The 23,614-nt window shown below is 40.3% G+C and overlaps 1 protein-coding gene across 3 annotated transcripts; it reads right to left on the bottom strand.

The window, feature by feature from the left end:
• Positions 1–8,919: 8,919 nt before the first annotated feature.
• RCN2 (reticulocalbin 2) lies at positions 8,920–22,256 on the bottom strand. 3 transcript variants are annotated; one of them, XM_074917334.1, is made up of 7 exons: positions 22,125–22,256; positions 21,859–21,964; positions 18,767–19,014; positions 16,376–16,489; positions 15,071–15,167; positions 12,545–12,687; positions 8,920–9,721 (listed from the first exon to the last, which is right to left on the bottom strand). In XM_074917334.1, exons 1-7 carry the CDS (start codon positions 22,236–22,238, stop codon positions 9,569–9,571), a joined length of 975 nt encoding a protein of 324 aa, XP_074773435.1. In that variant the 5' UTR covers positions 22,239–22,256; the 3' UTR covers positions 8,920–9,568. The 3 variants fall into 3 exon arrangements, with proteins under 3 accessions (XP_074773435.1, XP_074773437.1, XP_074773438.1); XM_074917336.1 differs by having other exon boundaries at positions 18,818–19,014; XM_074917337.1 differs by having other exon boundaries at positions 16,376–16,477; positions 18,818–19,014.
• Between the last annotated feature and the right edge of the window lie 1,358 nt (positions 22,257–23,614).

Raw genomic sequence — 23,614 nt, 5'->3', positions numbered from 1 at the left:
TCAAGACTCTGGTTAAATTAAGAACAGGGTAAAGCGTGCAGGTGTCTGCATGCTTTTAGATACCTCTATGTCTCTATAGAGAAAATTTCTGATTTGCATGCCCTCATGTAAATGTTTATATGAATAAGAAAGACACGTGAAATTTAGAAGTAAAAATCTAAAATCCAAACTCTTGAAAAAACTTGTGATAAGAGACTTGAGTTTATTAACACCAGGACCTGAAGTGAAACTTCACCGACACCTGAACTGGCAGTGTTCCCAGCACCACACCCAGCACACTGCTGACAGCCAGTATTTCGGATGGCTCCCTAAATAAACTAACCAAGCTGTTACAACTCTGCTGCAAATAATTGCTAGTAAGGTAATATGTCTAACACTTCCATGAAACCCTCTTCAAATACCTGCCCTGCAAGTGCGGATGCCTCTGTTCACCTCCTTAGGATGTTTTAAGGATTCAGTGTTTTTAAATACTCACTGGCATTTTCAGAAGACAGGAAAAAACAAAAGGAAAAAAATTCTGCCATGGTTGCTTATGCAAAACTGTGTCCTTCCACACCAAGAACACACCAGGACTTAGCCATAACTAATTAACGCTGCTCCTGATGTCTGGGTGTTGCTTTATTCTTGCTGTCCCTGCAGCACCAGCAGGTTATTTAGTGGTGAGTATGTCTCACAACTTCACTGAGCTCCAGCGGGGCACAGAGATCTGCTCAGAGATGTGCAGCGGTTGGTGGTTAGAGGTATCAGCAGTCACTCCATAAGCAATTTGTAGCTGGCATTTTAGAGAAGTGACAAGTTTCCTTCCTGCTCAACTCAGGAAGACAGGGAATGTGCAGAGAATTTGAGAGGGAAAATTAAATGCAAGCAAAGAAGGGCAAAAGAGTTTGCAGGGCCAGAGGTGTGAAACTGCTTTGTCACGAGCGGCTGGAAAAAAGCATCATTGTGTGAGGGGGAAGAAAGAGAAATGTGAGGATTCACTTGCAGAGGGTGCTGAGGAGGAATGGGTTAAGCTTTCTTCCAGAGGGGAAAATTCCCTGAAAAAAACATTTTGAGGGCATGGCCAGTAGTCATAATACTTATCTGTAAGCAAAACCAAGAATATTTTAAAGAACGTCTCATATCAGTCTTTCTAAAACTAAATGTTTCCTCTTTTCCAAATTACAGCTTTGTTTTGAAATGGATAGCTTTGCTGCTCTTGGGGCTCATAGAAATGCATTGAGTGCATGTTGGCCCTCCAAAATGATATGCTACTTTCTCATTAGTTTGGCCTCCAATCAAAAAGCCAATTATTTGATTGAATCTCACGCTGAGCTCGGTGCCTTTGTCTGTCCTACGAAGCAGTACTAGTGTCACCCAGTCACCTCCCTCAGGAGCAGCCAGGGATGCCTCTCGAGATACCATACTCATGGGCAGTTAGCTGTGAGCTCTGGATGAGTTTATCTCTCACCGTCGGCTACAGAAGATCCTAGACAAACAGTGTTCCTACTTCAAGTATTTTGATGAGCTGTCGGAAATTAGCCGGAGTGAGTCGTAACCCCTGGCTCTGATGAAGCAGAGCCGTTGGGCAGACACTTCATTTGGAGCCGTCACTGCTCACACAACCCAGCGTTGCTGGATTATGTCCAGAGGATGCTGTGCCTTGCAGGGGTAGTCAGGCATTGCAGGGCTCTGGAAGAGGGAGAAAATTATCTCAATTTTTCAGCTGAAGAAACTGAAACGTATAGCAAACAGTTCTGGCAAATCTGTCAGTGCTAGAGGTGCAAGCATGGAAGGGAGTTAGTGGGATGCTGATGAGGGAGTCCTCTCCAAGTGGTGGTGCTTTGCAGCTGCCGAGGTGCAAGCAGTGCGTCACCAGCCAGCCATGCCTGCACCAGGCACAGAACCCGTAACCCCAGGCTGCTTGTTTCCTCTGCGTGCGGCAGCACCACCTCCGCTTTGCCAAGGTGTAAAACCTTATCTCTGCAGCTGGTAAATAGCTCTCTGCAGAGCCTTGGGTGTACCTCCCCGCTGCACTGGCTGCGACTGGGCTCAAGAAAACTGCTATAGGATTATCTTCCTTTTCTCCCATAAGCCAAAGCACCAAAGAATACCTCAAGACCTTGCAGTGGGCATCTACCAAATTTATATTGAGCCAGTCTACTGGTGGTTTTTAGGATGCAATTTCTTCTTGTAAGCTTGTATCATTTAGCAGAGCTTGAAATAGCATCCAGAAATAGCAGGTCGCAATAGCTGTCTTAAAAGACACACCAACATCCTGACCGGTCCAGAAACTCATCTTTGTCCCTTTCCCAATCAAATGTGTCAGGATAGTCTTGCAAGTCTTCTGTAAAACTCATATGATGAATGCTGCACTGGGAGAAGAAATCTTCCTAAACCCATCCTCTAAATAGGAACAAGACAACATAGCATCTAGTTCTTAAATGATGTATTTCATGATTGGGTTAATATTTGGATGTGAGGGGACTGAGTTGTACAAAGTCTGGAAAGGCTGAGCCTGGGAGGGAGCTCTGCGGGGCTAAGGGAAGGGGAGTAAAATCAATGAACCTCACTATGCTACTAACTACTATAATGCCATCTGCTGAAACCACCTTGAACTTCATGAAATTTTCCCCTACAAAATAGTTATATGGATACATTTGTACCAAACAGAAGCATTTTTAGTGGGCAAGGGGTTTAGAGTATTGTCACTGTAGTGAGTGGCACTATGGTGGCAATGACAAGTAATCAGCCACTCGTTCGTTCATTTAGTTACTGACAGGATGGATGCTTTGGAAACCCGCAGAGCCTTCTCCTTCCTCACCCTTTTAACAAGGCTTTTCATCTAATCTTTGCGTACAGCTCCACTCAGAAATTCGGAGGTGCAAATAACGAGCCTTTAAGTAGAATGCTTCCCCAACAGCCAGCGCAGCTTCCTTCTCACTGCTGCTCTGAAAGGTTAAAAATCAGATTTTCTGTTTGATAAGGCCAAGACTCAATCTCTGGGCCAGTGTATTGGCAGGTTTTTTTCCAGTAATTATATTGTTTGGCAACAGAAGGTACCATTTGAATCCATTCTGCAGTGGAAAATGATGAAAAGTCAGATTTTTTTTTAAAAAAGTTCATATTAAAACCCCTCAAATTTGGATATGCATCTGAATGAAAGTTTCATTTAATTTTTTTAACTATATACTGCTTTGAGCAAAGCTTTTTAGTGGGGAGTTGGGTGGCAGGTTTGGACCTGACAGTAGTTAAAATATGAAAATAGCTTCTATAAACAGGGTTGCGCTCATCTGAGTCTTCAAGCAAAACATTCTTCACAGTTAATGTTTCTGATTTTGGGTAGTCTGATGGAGTAGACAGGAAACCTTTTAGTTTACATAGAAACAGGACAAGGGAGTCTACAAAAAGTATTAAGGCAGTATATAAAGAGATGCTGAATACTCAGATGATTCAGGTATTAAACTGGTTGTATTTTCCAAAACTCCTCAGGTATATTGTGGTCCTTTGGAATCATTGTGAAATTAAAATGAAAAATAGAAGGCACTTCTGCAGTCCTTCAAAGCCTCTATGACAATTACATCTAAGAGATACAGCTTCACAACAATTGCCATAATATAGCCATGTTCAAAATTTAAACAGTCCAGCCTCTGGTGTCTTATTGAGTCCTAAAGCCCAGAGACACCAACAGCAATGAAATCACTTCCAGAGGAAAACCACAGCTAAAATAGACAAGCATTTTAGCTGGTTACCTGCGCCTGCCGTTTCTATTTCCATACAAATGACTATCCAAATTTCAATGCGAGAAATGTTAGGGGCTTTCAAATTATCCACAATTGTGCCAATTTAAAAATTTTTAAATCACCTTGCCTTCTGTGAGGAGCCAATCTCTGTTCCCATGGAAACAGAAACGGCAGCCTGCGAGCATCCGGCTTGATTTGTTACAACTCCTCTGAACCCATCTATGGTTGCGAGCTGAAAGCTGATTCATTATGCTCCAGACCCTACCACATCAGCCCTGTTCGGCTCTGAAACACGCTCCCTTTCCTTCTTTTAGAAAGAACTATTTGAACATCCATCCAAAAGCACTGTTTCACAGTGCAAGACAGTCCTGCTGGCATTGTGCTTCAGGAAAATTGACAACTAACATAAAGATTAATTGCATAGACTATGTTCTTAACCAATATCTATCATTTCATAGCGGTTTACAATAGAGGCCTTCACTGAAAGATGGATCCAGTCCCTGATGTTTTACCCAAGAGGAAGATAATTATAGTCTTTGCCATCATTATGAAGAATATGAATGGATTTCCTCTATGATTAACATCATGTTACTATATCCTAAAAAAAATCCCTGTTTGGTATCACAAAAGTGTGCGGTCTTGTCATGCTTGATACATATTTAAACATGGCTAGCTACCATGCTTACCCCTGAAAGTGTTCCAAAGATAAAAAAAGGTGAAGAGAAACTGTGGGAAAGTGCAATGTTATGGGAGGCTCGATTAACGTAACTGGTGGTTCTCTGGAGACAAGTATAACCACTTTGTGAAAATTAAAAGATTTGGGTTTCTATCTCCCCTTCTTGTCAGAACTTCAGGTACCTGCAGGAAGATGCTTTTTATTTCTGACATCTTTTGTATGTTTTACCAATACATCTGCTTTCTCCATCCCATTAGTTCAAAGGAAATCACTATTCATTTGCAAGTACTGCATATTCATTAGCTAAGTAGGCAATGCTTGCAGTGCTGAAGAGGTTTCCACTTCTCAGGAAGGACTCCGAATACTGCAATTATGGGAAGAAAGAAAGGTATGTGTTCTACAGACTTATGCTTCCAAAAATACTTTTTTTTTTTTGGTCTGAGGCAATGCAAGCTCTGCGTGAAGTCTGACAATGGCTTTGCATTTGCAAAGACACTGCTATGTTTTGTGAAAAATCGTGGCATTTGTAGTCAATCTCAAACCATTGGACCTTTGTCCAAAATACACCATCCAGCAGGTCGGTCTCTGTACAAAATGTCCCTTCTTTACTAATACAGTGAGTTGTTCAGCATCTTGGGAAGAACAGTTTAGATTCTTTGAGCGTATTTTAGCAAATATTCTGCATATTTGCTCATTTAGAAACATCATCAATTGTTTTATGATTTTTTTAATGAGTAGAAATGCAAAACTGTAGCAAGTCAACAATGAACATCTGAAAGATCTTTTCAAAATTTTTTAAAAAGCAAAACTTTTCTAGGTAAAATATTTGCATGTTTATTACTGTAAACAGTGGGAAATATTGAAGGGTAGTTGTTTTCATTTCCAGACAATACATAACTTACACAGTTCAGACAACATGATCAAAGATGGATCACGTTGCCCGGTACCTTTTTGAGCACTGACTATCTCCAAGGTGGCAATTCTTCCACCACCTCTCTGGGCCCGTTTTGTGCTTAACCAGCACTACTGTGAAATTTTCATCCAGTCAGAATTTCCCTTGCTGGAACTTGTGACTGTTGCTTCTTGTCATTTCGTAGTGCACCTCTGAGAAGTCTGGCTTGTTTATACCAGCAGAGCAATTCTGCTTGTTCTGTCAGCCAGCCACTTCCCTGGAGATGAGCTGTGCTTTTGATAAGGTGTGGTTTTGTAGATACTAATTGTAAGAGCTGCTTCATGTTCTGGAAAACTTTGCAAATCTAAGCTCTGTAATATTGGTACTTTATCTACTTGTCATATTATTCTCCCTTTGCCCTGTTCACATGACATTTTTACATGCAATGTTTGTCTAGAAATCAAATTTTGCTAGATCCTTGATTTTATAAATGCGTTTTGGAATAAGCAGAAGAATTTTGTTCTCTTCATTGCGTCTAGCTAGTATTTGTTCCTCTGAAAGTCTCTCTCACTTAGACATTGTCCAAAGAATCATCCTAATGCATATTCCTATAGAACTGGGGACTGCCCCTGGATTAGGGATTTTGAGGATGAGAATGTGATTACCTTGCCAACAAGAATGTTGAGACTCTCTCTCTTAGAGACATGAGTGGATTAATATATGGAGACAAAGTGCTTTTACCATCTTTAATATTTGAATCGGCAATATTCTGCACATGCTGCTTACAAAGTGAGATCAGACATCACAGGCCAGAGACCCAGTACAATGTGCTAAAGTAGGACGCCTCTTCACCCCAAACCACATGTATTGACAAAGAAAGTGTGATGCTTGACCTTCACCTTCACCATCGCTCTTTTTATTCTCCCTCTAAGTCAAAGCTAAGGTTTCAATTCTGCGTTTGATATTTTTAGGTTTTTCAGACTGGCTGTTTTGAGCTGTTTCAGATGACCATAAACTGTGCTCATAAAACTTCTGCAGGTAGAAGTTTTCCAGTTGGATTGAATAGTCTCATTACTCAAAAGGGCATTCTGGGATGGAATGCAGCATTAGCTGAATCTGCTCTTGCTTTCTAAAATATCCCTACAACCTGTTTTTGTCTCTTTGGTGAGGTTTGTGGTTGGCCAGAAAAATGAGAAAAGAATCAAGGTTCCAATAGTGGTGGGACAGACAGGAACACGCAGAGACTGCCAGAGTATTATACCCCTAAGAAACCAGGCACAAACAGTCCCTTAGTTTTTCAAGTCTGTCTTCTTGACTGTCCTAGTAATCTCTGATGTGTGTGTTGCTGGAGGAGGCATAGATCTGTGTAAAGAACAGAATTCTTTATAAGTCCCTAAGAGGTGTATTTGATGTGTAGGATACCATGGGTGGAGGCCCTTTCAAAACAAAGCATGAGTTTTACATGACAGAACAGCACAAGACACAGTCCTTTGCTCCAAAACGTCTTCATCAGTGAGCACATGTGGTTATAGCTCTGGTTTGGATGTTGTGGAAAACCTTCTGTAGAACCTGGCAGAGGGGAGGGAGCCATCAGACACTGCTCTCGGCCTTCACCAAACAGAGCCGCTCCGAATGTTCTATGAAGAACAGGGCTGACAGGGAACATAAAAGACGAGGCTAACTTGGGTTACTTTGTGTGTGACTTTCGAGGCTCTGGCAGTCCCAGATTCAGTACCAGTCATTCCTTCTACAAATATATGAAATAAATTATGCCACACTGCGGTGCTGAAAATCTCTCCTCTAATTAAAACTAGTTTCTCTTTGATTTTTATCTACAGTGAAACTGTTGCAAATTCTAAGAGATACTTTGGTTCACTGCAGTTTTTCTCAGTATAGTTAACAAATGCTAGGTAAGAGAATCTGTCAGTGCATAACCCTGAAAATACTGGAGCTACTCTCCTGTAGAGTATTTGGACAGGCTAAGTGGTGGATTGCCAATCTGGGCAGCCTAAACACTAGACTGAACTACCAAAAGCCACAAACCTTTCTCAGATTGTGAAAGCAGAAGCCTAATTTTAAAAACATTATCAGAAATCAAAATAAGTCCACATCAATTTACTCTAGGAATTACAGAAACATTCAACAAAACACATTATTATTAAAGGATAGAGCTTAGCTCTTCCCTAAATCCACATTTCAGTTACCTTAACAATGATACTGCTTCCTTTTGAAGTACTAGTTTCTGTGGCCATAAAATTACATTAAGAGCTGCAAAGTGACAAAAGCTGTAGTTCCATCTTACAGTGAACTAAGCTCTAATAAGACCTAACATGATTTGCTTACAGAAATATTAAAATAAGCAATAAATTGGATGTTTGGCACAGACTCTGAGATGTAGATTGTATAAATGCTATGCTGTTTGGTGTTTCACTGGTCTTGCTACACCTCTTCTTATTCTTGGCTTATGCACTTACTGCAATCCAGCAAGTGACTTGGAGCCAAGTCACAGAGCAAGGGACAGCAGCATCCTTCCAAAGGCACTATTTCTTCTTGTTTTGGAAGCTGAAACTTTCATGCTAATGACAACATTTTTAACACTGAATATGCAGCAGCATGTCATTAAGACTACTTTAAAAATGCCATCAATAACAAATGGGCGACTTTGGGTATATTTCAAACCAGCAAAGATGACAACAACTGTTTTAATACTCCTGGACACACCGGATTTAATTAGACTTGACTTTTTTTAAAGCAGATCCCACCACCAACGTGGCAATAGCTGTACTCAACATTCCAAGAACTGAAATAAATGTCTACAGGTAGGAAAAACCCCAACCACTAAAACTGAAAAAACATTCTGAGTTTCTATCACTATGACATCTAAAAACTTACAGTGAAAGTATATGTAGTTTTGTTATCAATCAAAAGCACTACCCTTCTAATGGTGATACTTCAACACTTATGTTGGAAGGAATTTCCTGTTTGTTCTGAGAATAATTAAGAGATGATATACTGGGAAAAAAACAAGGCAGAATGTGTTGCTTGACTCAATAAAAACAGTTGAGAGGAAGGAAAACGTTACTCAAGAACACTGCAACAGCATTGCAGGAGTTAGTTATCTAGGAATTAAAGAACCCCTGATATACTCTACATAATTTGTTCTGTGAGGCTTTGTCTTTGTTTGGAATACTCAGCTAATTTCTGTGACTTTCTAGGAGATAAAAAGCAAATATATGCACTTCCCTAAGTTGAATCCGTTGTGCCATTAACCTTTCAGACTATTTCAAATAATCACATAATGGGACAGTACTCATTTTTATGAATGGTATTTGTGGAGCTTTCAACCAAAGTTAACTTCTACAAATATCATTTAATGTCTTGATGCTTTAGAGTTCCATATATCACAAATAAAAAAACACCCCACAATTTGCAAACTTGTCCAGAAAATGCTAAATGTGTGCGTTGCTTTTTTAAAAATCTTCTTTAGCATCTAGATGAGATGATGTGTCTTTGCTTTATAAAAGCTAGGAATGTTGTCACTGTACATTATGTACATTGTGTATATTGTTCACCTTTCAAGAAGCTGCTATGGGTGACCCACAGTAAGTAATAAATGGACAAAAAGAAAGACAGAATATTTTAAGTTTTAATGCAACAAATGAATGTCTTAACACTGTAAAATACCATTGTATTGCTAAGGCTGTAGAATTGTACATTAAAAACAATTACTGTCTATAGATGTAAAAATAGCAAGTTTTATGATACAATAAAACACAGTATAGAAACCATTTAACATTAAGTAGAAACCTCTTAAACAATTGAGGCATTAATCTAAGTGTTTCTCCAAATGTATTAAATAAAACACAGTTAATACTGACTCTAAACATCCCTCTATCTTCCCCACTCCCCGCCCTAGTTAAACTGATTAGAAAAAATAGTAGTCTCTCAGTTACTATGTTTTGCATTCTTTCAGAATCATTTAAATTCTCCATTTCCTTCAAGTACAGTAGAAGATCTCTTCACAATACAGTACTACGCCTGAAGTAATTTATTTCCCAACGCTATATAATTTTGAAAGTAAGTATTTAAGATTAATTTTGAAGGCTAGAAGAGGCCCAAGGAAGTCTGCAGGAGGGCAATTAAATTTTGAATGCAAATTATTTACACAAACATTAGTGTACTGTAATTACAGCATAAAACTTGCAACATAGCTGATGGGTGCTTTTAACAAAAGCTCCAAATGAAAGAAAGGGAAGAAAAACAGATTACAAAATAAATAATCTAAAGTTCTTCATGGTAGAAACGTTCATCGTGAAGCTGCCTACCATAATCCGTTGCTTCACTGTTAAGAAACAAATCCTGGTTCTTAAGAATTTCTGCTTCGGAAAGCTTTTTATCATCATTCAAATCCATTTCTTCAATAAGGTGAAGAGCCTTTAAAATAAATGGAACACCATGTGCACAGTTAATAGATACGAGCATTTGTAAATAATGCTTTTGGAATAGCTTTGTCAAAGTCCTGCCACAACACCATTATTTGTAACAAGCTAGACAAGATCGTACATTCAGAAATGGAGCCTTTCTTTCCTTGGTTTGTTTCCCTTTGCCTCTTTCATTTGGTGGCAAAATCATACTACCAAATCTCTACCCTCACTATCAATTATATAGCACCAAATCAATGTCAAACCCATAGCTTTGCTCTGAGGGAGGAAGAGTATTAAACCAGCAAAGGTTAATCATACTCCTGGAAGCACCCGTAGTCCTTGAAATCCACGGGTGAGTGCAGTACACATCTTTAGTGTATGATCTGCAGGAAACAACAAGCTTAGCATGTCAGGTAGTGACCCTATGTTTTCAGAGGGCTCCTCTGGACATTCAGCCATGGAATGACAGCTACAGTAGCAAGTTCTTGATGTGTGGGACCTCAGCTAGGATTTGGGCCAATGCAGTCTTCAAGATGAGCATTCTCTTTCAGAAGTGTGCACCCGTTATCTCTCAGTCACATGTTTACCCTGTGTCTGACAAGAGAAGCATCGCTGGCAGCTCTCGGGTTAAGCTGCAGGCACTCTTGCTTTCAACTCTGGAGGTATCTACTGTGCTACACCATTTTTTATTTCCTGAATCTGTGAAGACTCACTTTTCCATCATACACGCATATTAAAAAAAAAAAGTAGGGACAAAGATGTGTAGCTGGATATTCTGTATCTATTTATGACTTGCAAAAAATGCTCCATGGCTCTAATTCATAGCTAATGGTAAGTCATCTATCCATAGGAACTTCAACTTTGGGTAGCAGTTAATGTTTTCCCTTATATCCTGAAAGCAAAAGCTTGCTTTTCTGAAAAAGCTTTCAAATACTAAATCATGACAGTGTCAAATGAAATGGCAAGTTAAAACAATTCTCCACTGTTGCTTATTTATATATTATAAAAGGAGGGGGAAGTTCAGCAAGACAAAAAATGAACTGATTCAGGGTTCACAAGTATTACATAGCTCAAAGCTAACAGGCTAGTACAGCAGCTCGTTGTACCTATTTCTGAGAAATAGAGGAGTCCTAGCATTATGTGGGTTTTGTTTCTATTTGCTAAACATCTACAAATACAATGATTTCAAGAATCTTTCTGTTCCTACTTTTTCCGATTGGTTTGGCTCAATGTAACTGCTTAGTGACTTTTTTTAAAAAATTAAGTATTACTTACATTTAAGCTGACTACATCACCAAAAAGGACTGAAGAAAATAGCAGGGACTAGCCAAGCAGATTTTAAAAGTCCTCTGCATGGCAAAAATGAAGACAAACATCTTGTCAATTACTGGAAATGGAATGTATAATAATTTTTCTATTTTTATGTTATTTAGCTACCAAGTTTCTCAAGTCATTTTGCAATGCCAAAATGAAACTGCAATATTCAGCTTTCCAACAGCAGTTTATGACTTAAATCAATCTCTTTAGGATTGATGACTTTGCTAAACCCTTATATTAACTGAAGAAAAAAAATAGCATGTTAGAGAAACAAATAAAAAACCTGATTTCTTGCAGAACTGAGCTATCACTACAGCATGGCCTTGCTGTAAGCTAAAATTTGAATGAACAGTGAAGAACTGCTTAAAAAAAGCCCCAACCAAGCAAATCAACATAGGTAAGAATAGACTCAAGACAACACAGAATGCACATCAATTTGAACAGTACTGTTTCTGTGAAATAAGAACCAACCACCCCCAAGAGTCAGATGTTAAAAAAAGTCTGTGCAAAGGCTTACAGATCCACATTTACAGAAATAATACCACAGCAATTTAACAGCTCAGCTTCCTACAAGGTTAGATAAGTGAGCACCCGGTGCTGCGTGCTAGCCATGTTGCTTTTTCTGTCACCAGCAGAGCTGAGAAAGGAAGAGGTGAGACTCGTTACTGCAAAGAGATGGTCCAACACAGTGCCTGGGCTGTGCTCTCTGACACAGAGCATCTCCTGTCTCTCCCAGGAATTATGGAGGCATGGGAAGACCTGTTGTTCCTGCCATTCTGAACACCAAAATCCTCCAGTGCAAAGGAAAGACACTTGGACAAATTAAGATTAAAAGTTATTAGCGGAAAGGCAGAAGTCCTCCCTACTGCAGTCGGCGACTGCAAAGTCTGCTTACTAAAATAGGTTGTTCTGGAACACTCAGTGCTTCTCCTGCCTGCTACGCAAAAATAAAGACAGCTAAAATGAGAATCCACTTGAAACTATTATGGCATTCTACCCTGATTAAACCATCTGAATGATCATCAAAGTTTGCAGTACAACATCTTGAATCACAGAATACTTCCATTTTCTTGTACATATGAAAAGACAAGTTTTCAGTTCTACAAATTATGGTGATTTATCCACTTAGAAGAGTCACGATCAATTTTTGTTTTCAAAATTATGAACAGCTTCTTTTAGTAGTGTATCTCATTAGATTTATATACAATAACTAAAAAATAACGGATTAAATACGGTACCTTTAAATCAAACCAGATAAGCTACTTAAACATGTAGAAAAGCACTTTGTTAATTTATGAACATTCACACAATTAATAGCCACTTACAATTTGCCTAATGCAGTTGACCTGCATTCTTTGTCAAACAGAAAAAGGTTAAAAATATATGCAAAGATCTACTGAACATTCTTTTTCAATCAGTAAGACATGATAAATCTGAATGCATCTATCATTTTGTTGTGACACCTTCAAAACTCTACTGCACTCATTAAAATCTAAACAGCAGTCAAAACACATACCTCCTCTTGTGCAATACCCTGATTATTAGGTACTATCCAAGACAACAGCTCTTGAGGGTTGAGTTTTCCATCATTATCCTTGTCATAGTCATTCACAAAACGATCCTTCTCAACAAGTATCCATTCTGGATCTTCCCTTGCAGCTAGTAAGACACATTTGTCAAGTTTAAAGCCACTCTTTACCTTTAAGCAGGTATTTTCACCTTTTCTACAAAGCAAATTCATTTAAATCTCACAAAACACAACATAAATATGATTTTGGTAAACAAAGACAAGTACTACAGACTGGTCCCAATACTTTAAATAAATGCATTTGCCTATGAAAAAAATACTTGTATAGAATAAAACAGAATTTAAAGCTAAGCTTAAGATTGTAAATTTACAGTTGAACTAAGCGGACATTAAAATCAAGGTTTACCATCAACTGAACTGTTTATTTTAATATCTCTACAATTGCCCAAATTGGTAGTGGAGAAAGCATACTTTATACTGAAAGTGCTGCCGACTAGATGGTTTCCTACTTATTGGGACAGCTAACATACCAGTAGGAAAATGTTAAGTGGATGACAGAGATCCTTGACCGAGTTAAGATTACTCTTTCCCATCAATGTACAGCAGTTGCGTTAGAGATACCATGCTGAGAGTATGACGGGACAGCAATGTGGGCAATACTACAGCCCTCAGACATCGGTCATCCCAGCACTTAACGGATGGAGGAAAGTAGGGAAAAGCTTTAAATCAACAAGTGTCCCAAAAAGTAGGTAGACAAAGTGTTTTGCAATATTTGGGATTATGAAATTATAAGGTCATATGAAGTTTTTAATAACATTCTGCTGTCTCTTCCCCTGTTTTAACATCAAGGGAGGTCCATCTGTGGCAAGAAACAGAGAAGGCAAAGCTCTTGCTTAGTGCAGGCTCAATAGTCTCAGGTCAATACTGCAGGCTTTCAAATTAGTCTACTGTCTAGTTTTTTTGTTGTTTTCTAAAATACCTGGAATATAGCCAAAGCAATTTCATTTACTGCTGCTGTTTGTTTGTATACTTGTTTTATACTTACCCTATGCACTGGTATTGCACCCTGCAACCTAGCCAGCAATCTTAAACTTGTCTCTAATTCTTCAAGAAATTTAGAAGCAATTCATCAAACTGATAAGCACTGCAGACAAGCATGAAAGCCAAAAGTAGTTGGCATCACAAGCAGATAAATAACAGTTTAAAAATAATTAGGTTTCTGTTATTAAAAAACAAAAAAAAGTCAAGTCTCTCTCCCTCCTAACATCTAATTTTGCAAGTAGATTATCAATGTCACCATTCACCATACACTGTTGCTGAAAACCACAAGACAGTTACAAAACCAGACCCACCATGTAGTTTATTAGTCATTTTAAACTGTGCTGCAGGAACACTGTCTGCAGAAGAGCCATTTGGAGAAAAGTTGAAGTAGTTTCTACAATTATAGCTGATTCTGAATTCTTGCTAAAAAGTTTTATTGACAAAGCTGTTAACTTCCCTATTATCACAAGGTCCCTAGCAACAATTTTACTTCTTTCCAACAACTTTGGATAGACAGCCTTGGAAAAGCTTTTTTCAAGTCAGAGCAGGAAAAAGATAAAGAACCCTGTAGTTGCATCCAAGATCTGGTTTTTTTTTACTGGCTCTGGCAAACAAAGATGGTTATAAAAGGTAAAATTATGGGTGTTTGATTGGAGTGAAGAAAAACTGACTATTCCCCTATTTCTCATATCCTCATGTAGCCTGAACATTTTCCCCAGCTAGGATGCTAGTCCACACTTAAGAATTAGCACTCCTTAGGACCAAGTACACCTTCCACATGCCTCAGGCTACTGGTCTTCTTGGAACTGGAGGAGTTATTTGCCCTATCTTGCAGCAAATCAAATACCGTGTATACAATATTTACCTATTAGCAGCACAGCTAGAGAGAACTATTGATAAACACCAGATAAGTGTCCTTTATCTTGTTAAAGAAGGAATAGATCAAGTTTAAGGAAGGGCAAGAGTGGAAAAAACCCCACAAAGTGACAGCAGATAGGCTTTTGATACCCGGTACAGTGAATGGCCTCCTTCCCCTTCCCCTCCACCTCTCTCAAAACACACACAGCTTCAATCTTTCTAAAGCAAGGCTGACAGCTGCTGCCTTCAGCTGATAAAAGACCAGGAAAGTTTAACCTTACATTCCTGCTGGCTGGTTTCGCAGATGTGTTCAGTTAGCAAAACTGCATATTATTTCAGCTGCATACCTGGTGATGAGGAACATGCTTCAGCTTTTAGGAAACCAAGAACTAACTTGCAAGGAGATGGTGGAATGGGCTATACACAAACTGCTGTCAAATACATACAGTGCAGACTGAAATAATGAGCTACTATGCCTGGTACCAGGAAACGGAACTATTACTCAGAATCTGTAGGTGGAGGTGTAAAAAGCTGAAAATAAAGGTGCATACAATTCACCCATTCCAAAAGCTTTTGTTCTCTTCCTTCTTTCATGCCCCCCCCCTTTTTCCTTACTTGGGTCTCTTCTGTAATCACCAAGGAATTCTTCCAGGCTAACAAATCCATCACCATCTTTATCATGTTCTTCTAAAGCCTCCTGAATGACAAAGTCCTTTTGTATACATACAAAAAGCAAAATACCAATTTGTGAAAAATTAGCAACTTGTAATTAAGAGAAACAGCAATAAATCATTTTAGAGCAATAAGGTATTCTTTAAAGTAAAGACTCCCTCATTTCAAATCTGCTTTATTCAGATTAGTGCAGTAATTGGTACCAGTGCAACAAAACAGATCTGTTCTTAAGTGTTTAGGATGCTGGGTTCTATGAAAACCAAATCTGAAAGGTGTACATCAAGTTGGAATCCTTCAACATAATTCAGATCTACAGAAGTAGCTCAGAAAAATGAATTTGTACAAAGCTGTATCATCTCATTTCACTTTTCTTCTTTCATTGTGATGTATTCACTAATTTGCATTTTTGCAATTTTATGAAATTGTTAGGAAAACTGGTTGGTCTTTTGGTTCTGCATTTCCCAGTGAAGCCAGTGTGCCTGTTCTTGTAGTTCTGTCTTTTCTTACTTGTCCATGATCAACAGTTATGTCACCGCAAACAGAGGCTGTTCGCATGGCACTCCTCCTGGCAGCTGCCTCGGAGCATCACACAGCCAAAACTGAAGGCTCTACTGCACAAAAGCACCAATGGATTTTCAACTGGTGACAACTGTCGGTACTGAGCTGGAATGACACCAGCTGTAACAGCAGTGACAGAAGAGATGACCAATGACAAAGTGCTCCTGGCTGAAATAATAATCCACCAAATTCTGACCTGAGTACAGTCAATATTAAAGCTTCAGATGGGCTTGAATGCTCTTTTTTGGCTAGAAAATTGACTACCGTGTCCCTTTAAGCAAAGTGAGAGTAATCAGCATTGACCTTTTCCTGTGCAAAGAAATCTTTCCTGCAAGTCCCCCTAACTAGAACTGAACTCTGAACAGGCATGAAACTTCCTCAACTTCCTCTCACCAATATATTTCCAACCTAACACAATTTAGAGATAGCTATGTCAGTCCAATCTCAAAAGTCTGGGATAGCTGCAATACTGGTTCTTGAAACAGATTTCAAAGAAAAGCACCGAACTACTGCTCCAGGCTCCTGACCTCCAGCACTGGATCCACAACACATTATCTGATATTTTATTTGGTCTGTAAAAGCAATACATGTAACTGCTCAAAAGCACACTTCCTGTAGTACTGGGGCTAAGCACATGGAAATGTTGCATCTATACACACAGGCTGATAAAGACACACTCCTAAATCTTACCGTCATATACTCCACTTCTTCAGGATGTTCAAAGGCAACAAATTCATCCACATTTAGATCAGGAACATCATCTCTATTAGCTTTTTCAAAACGCTTTTTCTCCTTTAAATGAAGCTTACAAAATAGATTTAGTTAGAGCACTTAATGAAAAGGAAGAACAACATTATAGTAGCTGGTTCTAAGTTCATTAGAATATTAATTGTTTCACATTACCTACTCATATTATACTGATGTTACATTTTCACTAAAAAGAGCTCATCCAGAGCAATGAGAACAGCACTTTTAACTGAGGTAGTTTTATTCTAACAATTGCATAAAAGCTTCTTTTTTTTCAATTTAAGGAGATATTTGACACAGGCTCTTAGCCAAGGCTTCAAAAACACAAAAGGAGATATAATGAAAAGACCAAGAATTCATGATTTATACATGTTTCCTGTTCTGAAATTCCCAAACTAACTTAGTGGAGTACAGTGATTATGATTACAGTAGCCATTCCAAATTCCAAAATCTGTATTTTAAGCACATTTAACTTTCTGGATCTGTATCTTATTTATATAAAGGGCTGTTTGTAGCCCAACAAAGGTCTTGAAATATCATATATGTAAAATGCCTTTCCTGAAGCCATTTTAAGTGGTGAAGGATTAGACAGATTCCTTTAATGCAAGACTGTTGTCCATTACATCTGAACATATTTCAAAACAAAGTCGCTTCACTATTATTCACTGTATTATCATGCCTTTTAAAAATAAATATCCCCTATAAGCAGGCAAGTCCTTATTTCTGAATCTTGTACTTCCTGTTTCTGTATTCCAAATGTGTAAAAACTCTTTTTTCTCATTTCATTTCATACATGAATTGTGTTGTGTTCTCAGTGTGACTCTGATCTGGATAAGGGAGAAACCAGCAAATCAGAAATCACAAATATTTTAAATATAACCATTTGAAACTGTACTTCCTAGTACAATTAAGGATCTTAACTATTCTGAAAAGTAATTATATGTACTCTTAAAGAGAAGCTGACCTTAGCTGAGGGTTTAAACAGGAAAGCGGTTCAGAAGGACTGACTACAGAAAGCACTAGATTGCAATATAAGCTTGAACTATTGAGGGAAAAAGTCTATTTTTCAGTGCTTTTTTGAGAAGTGATGAACAAGGCTGCCATCTTCTGGTAAATTTGTATGTTTACTTGATGTCAATTCTAAATCAATACCATAGTCTAACTTGTCCATTTTGATTAGAGCAAGATCACTACTTCCCAAATGTAAGGACAGTGCTGAAGATGGCTGACATATGATGCTTGTACAGTGCTGCTCATTTTGCTCTTTACAATATATGTCAGCAAGCAGGAAAACCTATCAAGCAGTCGAAGTACAGCATAAGTGAGTAGGAGTTCCAGCTCAGCATACTTATCAATGATGGCAGTATCTCAAACATAGGATCAATATTTTGACTGGTAGTTGCATTTAAAGGCTTGTTTTATTTAAAAGCTACGTAATTATTCAGTTAAGTGACCTCCAAAGCTTTACAGTTTGTTTCTTTAAAGCGTGTAAAATCCCCTGCCCATTGTCTATTTTAGTTTCACTTCTGCCAACATCCTGTATTAATCTACTACTACTTTACTAAAAGCAGGCAAAGCAATCCTCACAGAAAAAAAAAAAAAAAACAACAACAAACAACCTCAAGACAGAATAGGCTAAGAACTCACTTATTCTCTTTTTGGAAAATATTTACATGTACTTGTAAATGTGTAACTTGAAAGGAAACCAGTTTTGCTATGTGGTGACTCTTGGTGAACCTTTCCTTCCCTGGCTTTCTTGCCTCTTCCCACTCTTCAGTATCTGCTTTCATACATGAGATTAATCCATAACTTCTGTTGTTTATACATCCAGTTTTAGCTATCAGGGTTGCATTCTGATTGCTAAAAATGTCTCAATTGCTATTGCTTTCTCTGTGGGTCTCCAATGGACAGAAATTGTTAAAGCAGGCAATACTGATATGCCACACTGGGTACTTGAGAAATAACTGAAAAAGTGGATGGAACAGTGCAGGAGAGGGGGTTAAAGAGTACAAGGGTTTTCTTCACCTCCAACTCCAGTGGTGCTGGCCGCTGCTGAAGGCAGGACACTGGTTAGGCTACAGACCTCATCTAATAAGTCTGCCATCTTGTTTTAAGATGATGGCTGGAGACTCTGCTCTGTGATAATACTCCATTCAGCTAGCAAAATATACTCAGGAGGTACGATTTCATTCTGTCTTTGTTTTGTTGGTAGCAGCTTTAACACTCCATTACTTTCCTTTAATTACTCCCCTATCTCAGATAGATGAAAGTGTTAAAACATGTGCCAGCTGCTAGGGTTTCTTTACCCATCTTGTTCTGTCACAATAAACAAACATTGCTGCCTTTTGCCAACAGCTTACAGAAACTGATGCTGAAACATTTTACCTGTCGAAATGATTCTTCTTCTTGATCCTCCAGGACAGTGTTCTCATCAAAATCAATTACCCGATCATACATTTGCATATTATACTCCTTCCAAGACACTAATCCATCACCATCTTTGTCATAGTCGTTGAAGTGTTGCTTAGCTTCTTGTGTAACATAATGTTTAAAAGACTGCTGTATCCAGGAACTCAGCTCATCTGTGAAAATCATTAAATAAATTTTTAAAAATCAAAATCATCTGCACTATAAAAACTGTAAAGATACTACAGGTCTGTTCAGTCTGGAGTATATTCTGCAATTCAGATGTAAGCATATAGGCAAGAGGTTAGTTAAAGCAAAACAATCTGTTTCCTTTATGCTATGGCTTTTTTCAAGTTAACTGAATGAGAGAATAGATCATAGCTAGAGGCTTCCATTTTTCTTTGGCATTACCATTTCCTCACCAGTATCTTTAGGCTAGAGTTACATGGTTACTTTAATATGGCCTATATTGGTGCTGACAGAAAAAATGTGATGCAGCCCTCTCTGATACAGATGGGAATGGTAGGGGAAAATGATGACATTCATACAGCTGCACAGCGAACTGGATAACTAAAAACTTATCCTGTAAGAAGGAAGATTCTTATTTGCGGCTGAGAAAGCAACCTAGGACCTGAACAATGGAAGCAGGAAGCCTGCCCCTTTTGGTGCCCGCTGCCATTTATGTCACCTTGAAATGTTTATGTAGCCATGCCTTTTCAAATCTGAAGGTAATCGACACTGTAGCACCCTTTCACCTTTTTTTTTTTTTTTCAGAGCTTTATGAAAATGAGGCTGAATGTGGTTTAGACAGACAACTCTAAACATAACCTGGTACCCAAAAAAAACATTGTTCCTATCAGTTCTGGGTTTCTTTTGAAAAATTCACAAGCTGAAATAAAACTAAATTCACTGCCATTTCCTTAATTACCCTAAATAAAATATCATCAGATATTTTTCCTTTACTTGGGGCTTAAATCAAGCCTTATGTATTCTGAAAATGCTTTTAAGCTACCTGGTTTTATAGAAATGTGGCTAAAAGAAATAAAGCTTAATATACAGATGAATTCACACAAATACATCGAAGTGACTTCATTTAAAGAAAATTGGGAGAACATATTCTCTCAGTATCATCCAGTTATTTTCAGGTGCCCAGAAGAGGAAGACAACTTCCTCTGCATTGCAAAACTGTATAGCTAAATCAAGTCAACTGAAATCCTGCTCTGAAGAGTCATGATGACTAATAAATCCTACAGAAATTACTAGTTCGGTGTAGAAAAAAACTTACAGCATATTTAAATACTGACGGATCTCATTCTATCCTTCTTGACAGAAGTGCCAATACAACTCTACTAGCTTTATTTAAATATCTTTGAAAAGGAGCAAGAGATTTTTTAAAATGTATTTTTAATACTGAATTTATATTGCTAAAGGAACCAATTTTGTAACAGATTCTGTGAATTCAGTGAACACGTGGAGGTGTGCATGCCACATTTTATAACCACTGAGGCTTGTGCACAAACCCGGCTTTGCCTTCCAAGAAACCGCAACATGATTTCTTAAAGATGAGTAACATAATTTATAGCATGGTTTATTTCCCAGCACTTGAGGCACGAGGCACAGCCATCTGAACACATAATGTCCAGTGCCATTAATCAGAAATACTTGATGCTCTGACATTAGAGAAGCAGTATTAATATACCACATCTTCTCGCACTGTTAGCCTCCAAACGGAGGTGCCACTAATAAGGAAAACGCTGTTGAGAAGTGTTTTGCAATACAATGAGAAATAACTGAGCTGAAAAAGCTCAATACTGTTAAGTTTCTTAGTGAAAAGACACACTCCATCTGAGTTCTCCTTTAGGAAGTGAGGGGAAGGCAAGTTTCCATCAGACTGAGACCCAGATGGAATATATACCATGAGGATGGTGTATGGGTGAAATTTCTATGTTTTAAGTAGACCTCTTCCCTTACAGCCTTTCATGTTGGGGACTGCCTGTTGTTCATTACAGGGATTAGCCATCCTGCCAAAGTTATACACTACCTCAGCTCTGCACAGTCAGATGCAGGAACACTGAAATAAGTGTCTGGTTTATTAGTTTCAGCACATAAAGTGAAAGACATTCAAGAGCTGATATCGTCCTTAAAAGCATATTTTGTGCTCTTGCCTAGAAAGCTTCCTGCAGGTTTAATATCATGATAATGAAGTGTCAGTGTTCTGGCATTTGAACAAGCACTACACTTGCTCCGTGTGTGTGCACGTGAGAGACTTTTGGGGTTTTGTCAAAAGCACAGCAAAACCACAAATATACATTTTCATAATGAGTTTTAGAATTAAATTAAGAAAGTGTCATGGTGATGTACTGAATGGAAGGGCCGGAGTTTACTGTGGAGTGCATCAGTGTGACTGATAAAAACCTGTGTGGAAAGAGACACTCGATACTATATTGTGATGAAATTAATATATGATCCCTCAGGGTCACTTAGTGTCACCAGGTCCTGACACGCACACATGTAGTTCTATGGCTGCAGTGTAACTTTCTTTGCTCTTGAACTTGCTCTCCGAGTGGCACAAACAGAATTTCACACAGAGAAATCCACTTGAATCAAAGAGGCTTCAGACGTGCGAGGGGCAGGCACAAGCGCAACGCTGGACCTTGCAACTTGGTCCCGCGCTCCTGCCCACACTAACGCCCCCCGGCGTGCTCCTGCCCACACTAACGCCCGCCGGCGTGCTCCTGCCCACACTAACGCCCGCCGGCGTGCTCCTGACGGGCCGCGCTCCTTCCGCCGTGCGGGAGCGCGATCCCAGGCACCGAGACACCGCCTCCGGGCAGCCCGGCGGATTCCGAGCGCCCCGCGCTGGGGGCTCCGGCCGTCTCCCACAGAGATGCTCCGCGGCCTCCTCCGAGGGCCCCGCCCGGGTAAGCCCCGCCCGGGTAAGCCCCGCCCCGCGCTCCCGGCCGGGCTCCGGGCCACGGCACGGCCGCACGGCACCGCCGCGGCCCCGGGCCAGCGGTTACCCTTGCTGAGGAGGCCGTCCGCGTCCGAGTCGATCCTCCTCACGATGGCCCGCAGCCGCCGCTGCTGCTCCTCCGGGCTGAGCCGCGCGTACTCCTCCGCCTCCTCCTGCGGCAGAGGCAACCGCGCGTCACCCCGCCGCCCCCGGACGCCTCGGACCCGCCTCGGACCCTGCCCAGCCCGGCGGCGCCCGCCCCGCGGCCTCGCTGGCGGGAAGCGCCGCGCCCGGCCCGCTGCCGCCCGCCCGCCGGGGGCCGCCGCCGCCCACCTGTCCGCCGAGCAGCGCCTCCCGGTCGTAGTCGGCGCGGTGCTGCCCGTGCGCCGCGCCCAGCGCCGCCAGGGCCAGGCCCAGCGCCAGCAGCAGCGGCCGCCGCCGCCGCATGTCGCCCGCCGAGGAGGGGACCGGCGGTGAGGGGCGGGGAGAGGCCCTGCGGAGGGCGGGCCGAGCGGCCGCGGGGTCCCGGGGCGCCGCCTGCGCGGAGGGTCGGGCCCGCGGCAGCGCGGAGGGCGGGCCCGGGCCCTCGGGGAACACACCCGGCCCCGGGGGGCGGCGGGGCGAGGCGCAGGCGGCGGGAACGCGCGGCTCGGTGAGAGCGGGAAGGTTCATCCCCCCTTGCGCAGCCCGTTGCGCTCCACCAGTGGAAGATACTCGATACTCCCTGCATCTGCAGATCACTTTCCGGCTTCGGTGAAGCCTGGCGGAATGAAGCGGCTGTGACCAGAACTTGAGACAAGCACCCACAAACCCTGGCATGAGGGACGAGTAGCAGGAAACGAGCAGCGTAGATGCTTCGTACCAAAAAGGAACAAACGTTTCTCTTACTTGAGGACCCAGCTCACAAATAGCACTTTTAGCACGAAGGGAAGCAATGCTTTTCCTAAGTGTTCAGATAATAGAAAAGCTGTAAAATAAATTCAGCCTCATTTATCACTCAAACTAAAAATACATCGAGTAAATGAGCAGGGGGCCTCCCCAGGAATACCATTCTGAGCTATCACACGGAATTGGTATTGCCCTGATCCTGAGCCCACTGAGGTCAAACTAATCATTCTCACTACATTAATTGAGATTTACGTAAGGCCACCATTAGGTTTGTTACTTCTCATTTCAATACTAGTGTATTTCTGGAACTCCTCTTTTAAACAGAAAGAAGAGAGATTAACCTACCTCGGTTTCCAGAAAGGCAATTGTTTCTGGGTTTAAGCAGAGCCCTCAATTAATGGACGCTGTCTGCTGCACTGTCCTGTCTCTTCCCACAGTGATAGCAATGTACTGCTCCCCAGTTAACCTCAAATTCTATTAACTGTGAAGAGCTACGACAGTTCATTTTGAAGATCTGAGAGTAAAATATTGCAATAAATCAGGAAATGTTATTGCAATTTCCTGCCGTATAAGAAATGTCTTTCTATTAAAAAATCTAATAGTGAGTTGTCTAATATCTTTTATTGGTTTAAATGTCAAACTTCCCACCAGTATTTATATAAATCACATATACAAAATGTGAATTAAGTCATACTACTTATGGCATGTGTAGACAAAGCAAATTCTACAAGCAGTCAAAACAGAAATAAGATTTGATTAGTTCCTGAAATAGTACTGAAGATGCTTTGTCTTCTTTGTCTAATGCATTACTAACACCCCAAAAAACTCTTTGCTGCATATCTCAAGGGTTGACAAGTGTATCAGATTATACATTTCAGTGCCTAAACAACTGTAAGAGCCTCCAAATAATAAATTCAACGTAGATGTATGAAGAG

The sequence above is a fragment of the Athene noctua genome, chromosome 13, assembly GCF_965140245.1.
Source record: "Athene noctua chromosome 13, bAthNoc1.hap1.1, whole genome shotgun sequence".
In the NCBI taxonomy this organism is placed as follows: Eukaryota; Metazoa; Chordata; class Aves; order Strigiformes; family Strigidae; genus Athene; species Athene noctua.
The sequence above is the reverse complement of the archived record's forward strand: the minus strand, read 5'-3'. Positions and strand labels throughout refer to the sequence as shown.

Coding starts and splice junctions, on each gene's coding strand:
- RCN2 (XM_074917334.1), bottom strand. CDS start 22,238: ATGCGGCGGCGGCGGCCGCTGCTGCTGGCGCTGGGCCTGGCCCTGGCG. Junction 21,965..22,124: donor AGGCGCTGCTCGGCGGACAG/GTGGGCGGCGGC, acceptor CCTCTGCCGCAG/GAGGAGGCGGAGGAGTACGC. Junction 19,015..21,858: donor GGACGGCCTCCTCAGCAAGG/GTAACCGCTGGC, acceptor TGATTTTCACAG/ATGAGCTGAGTTCCTGGATA.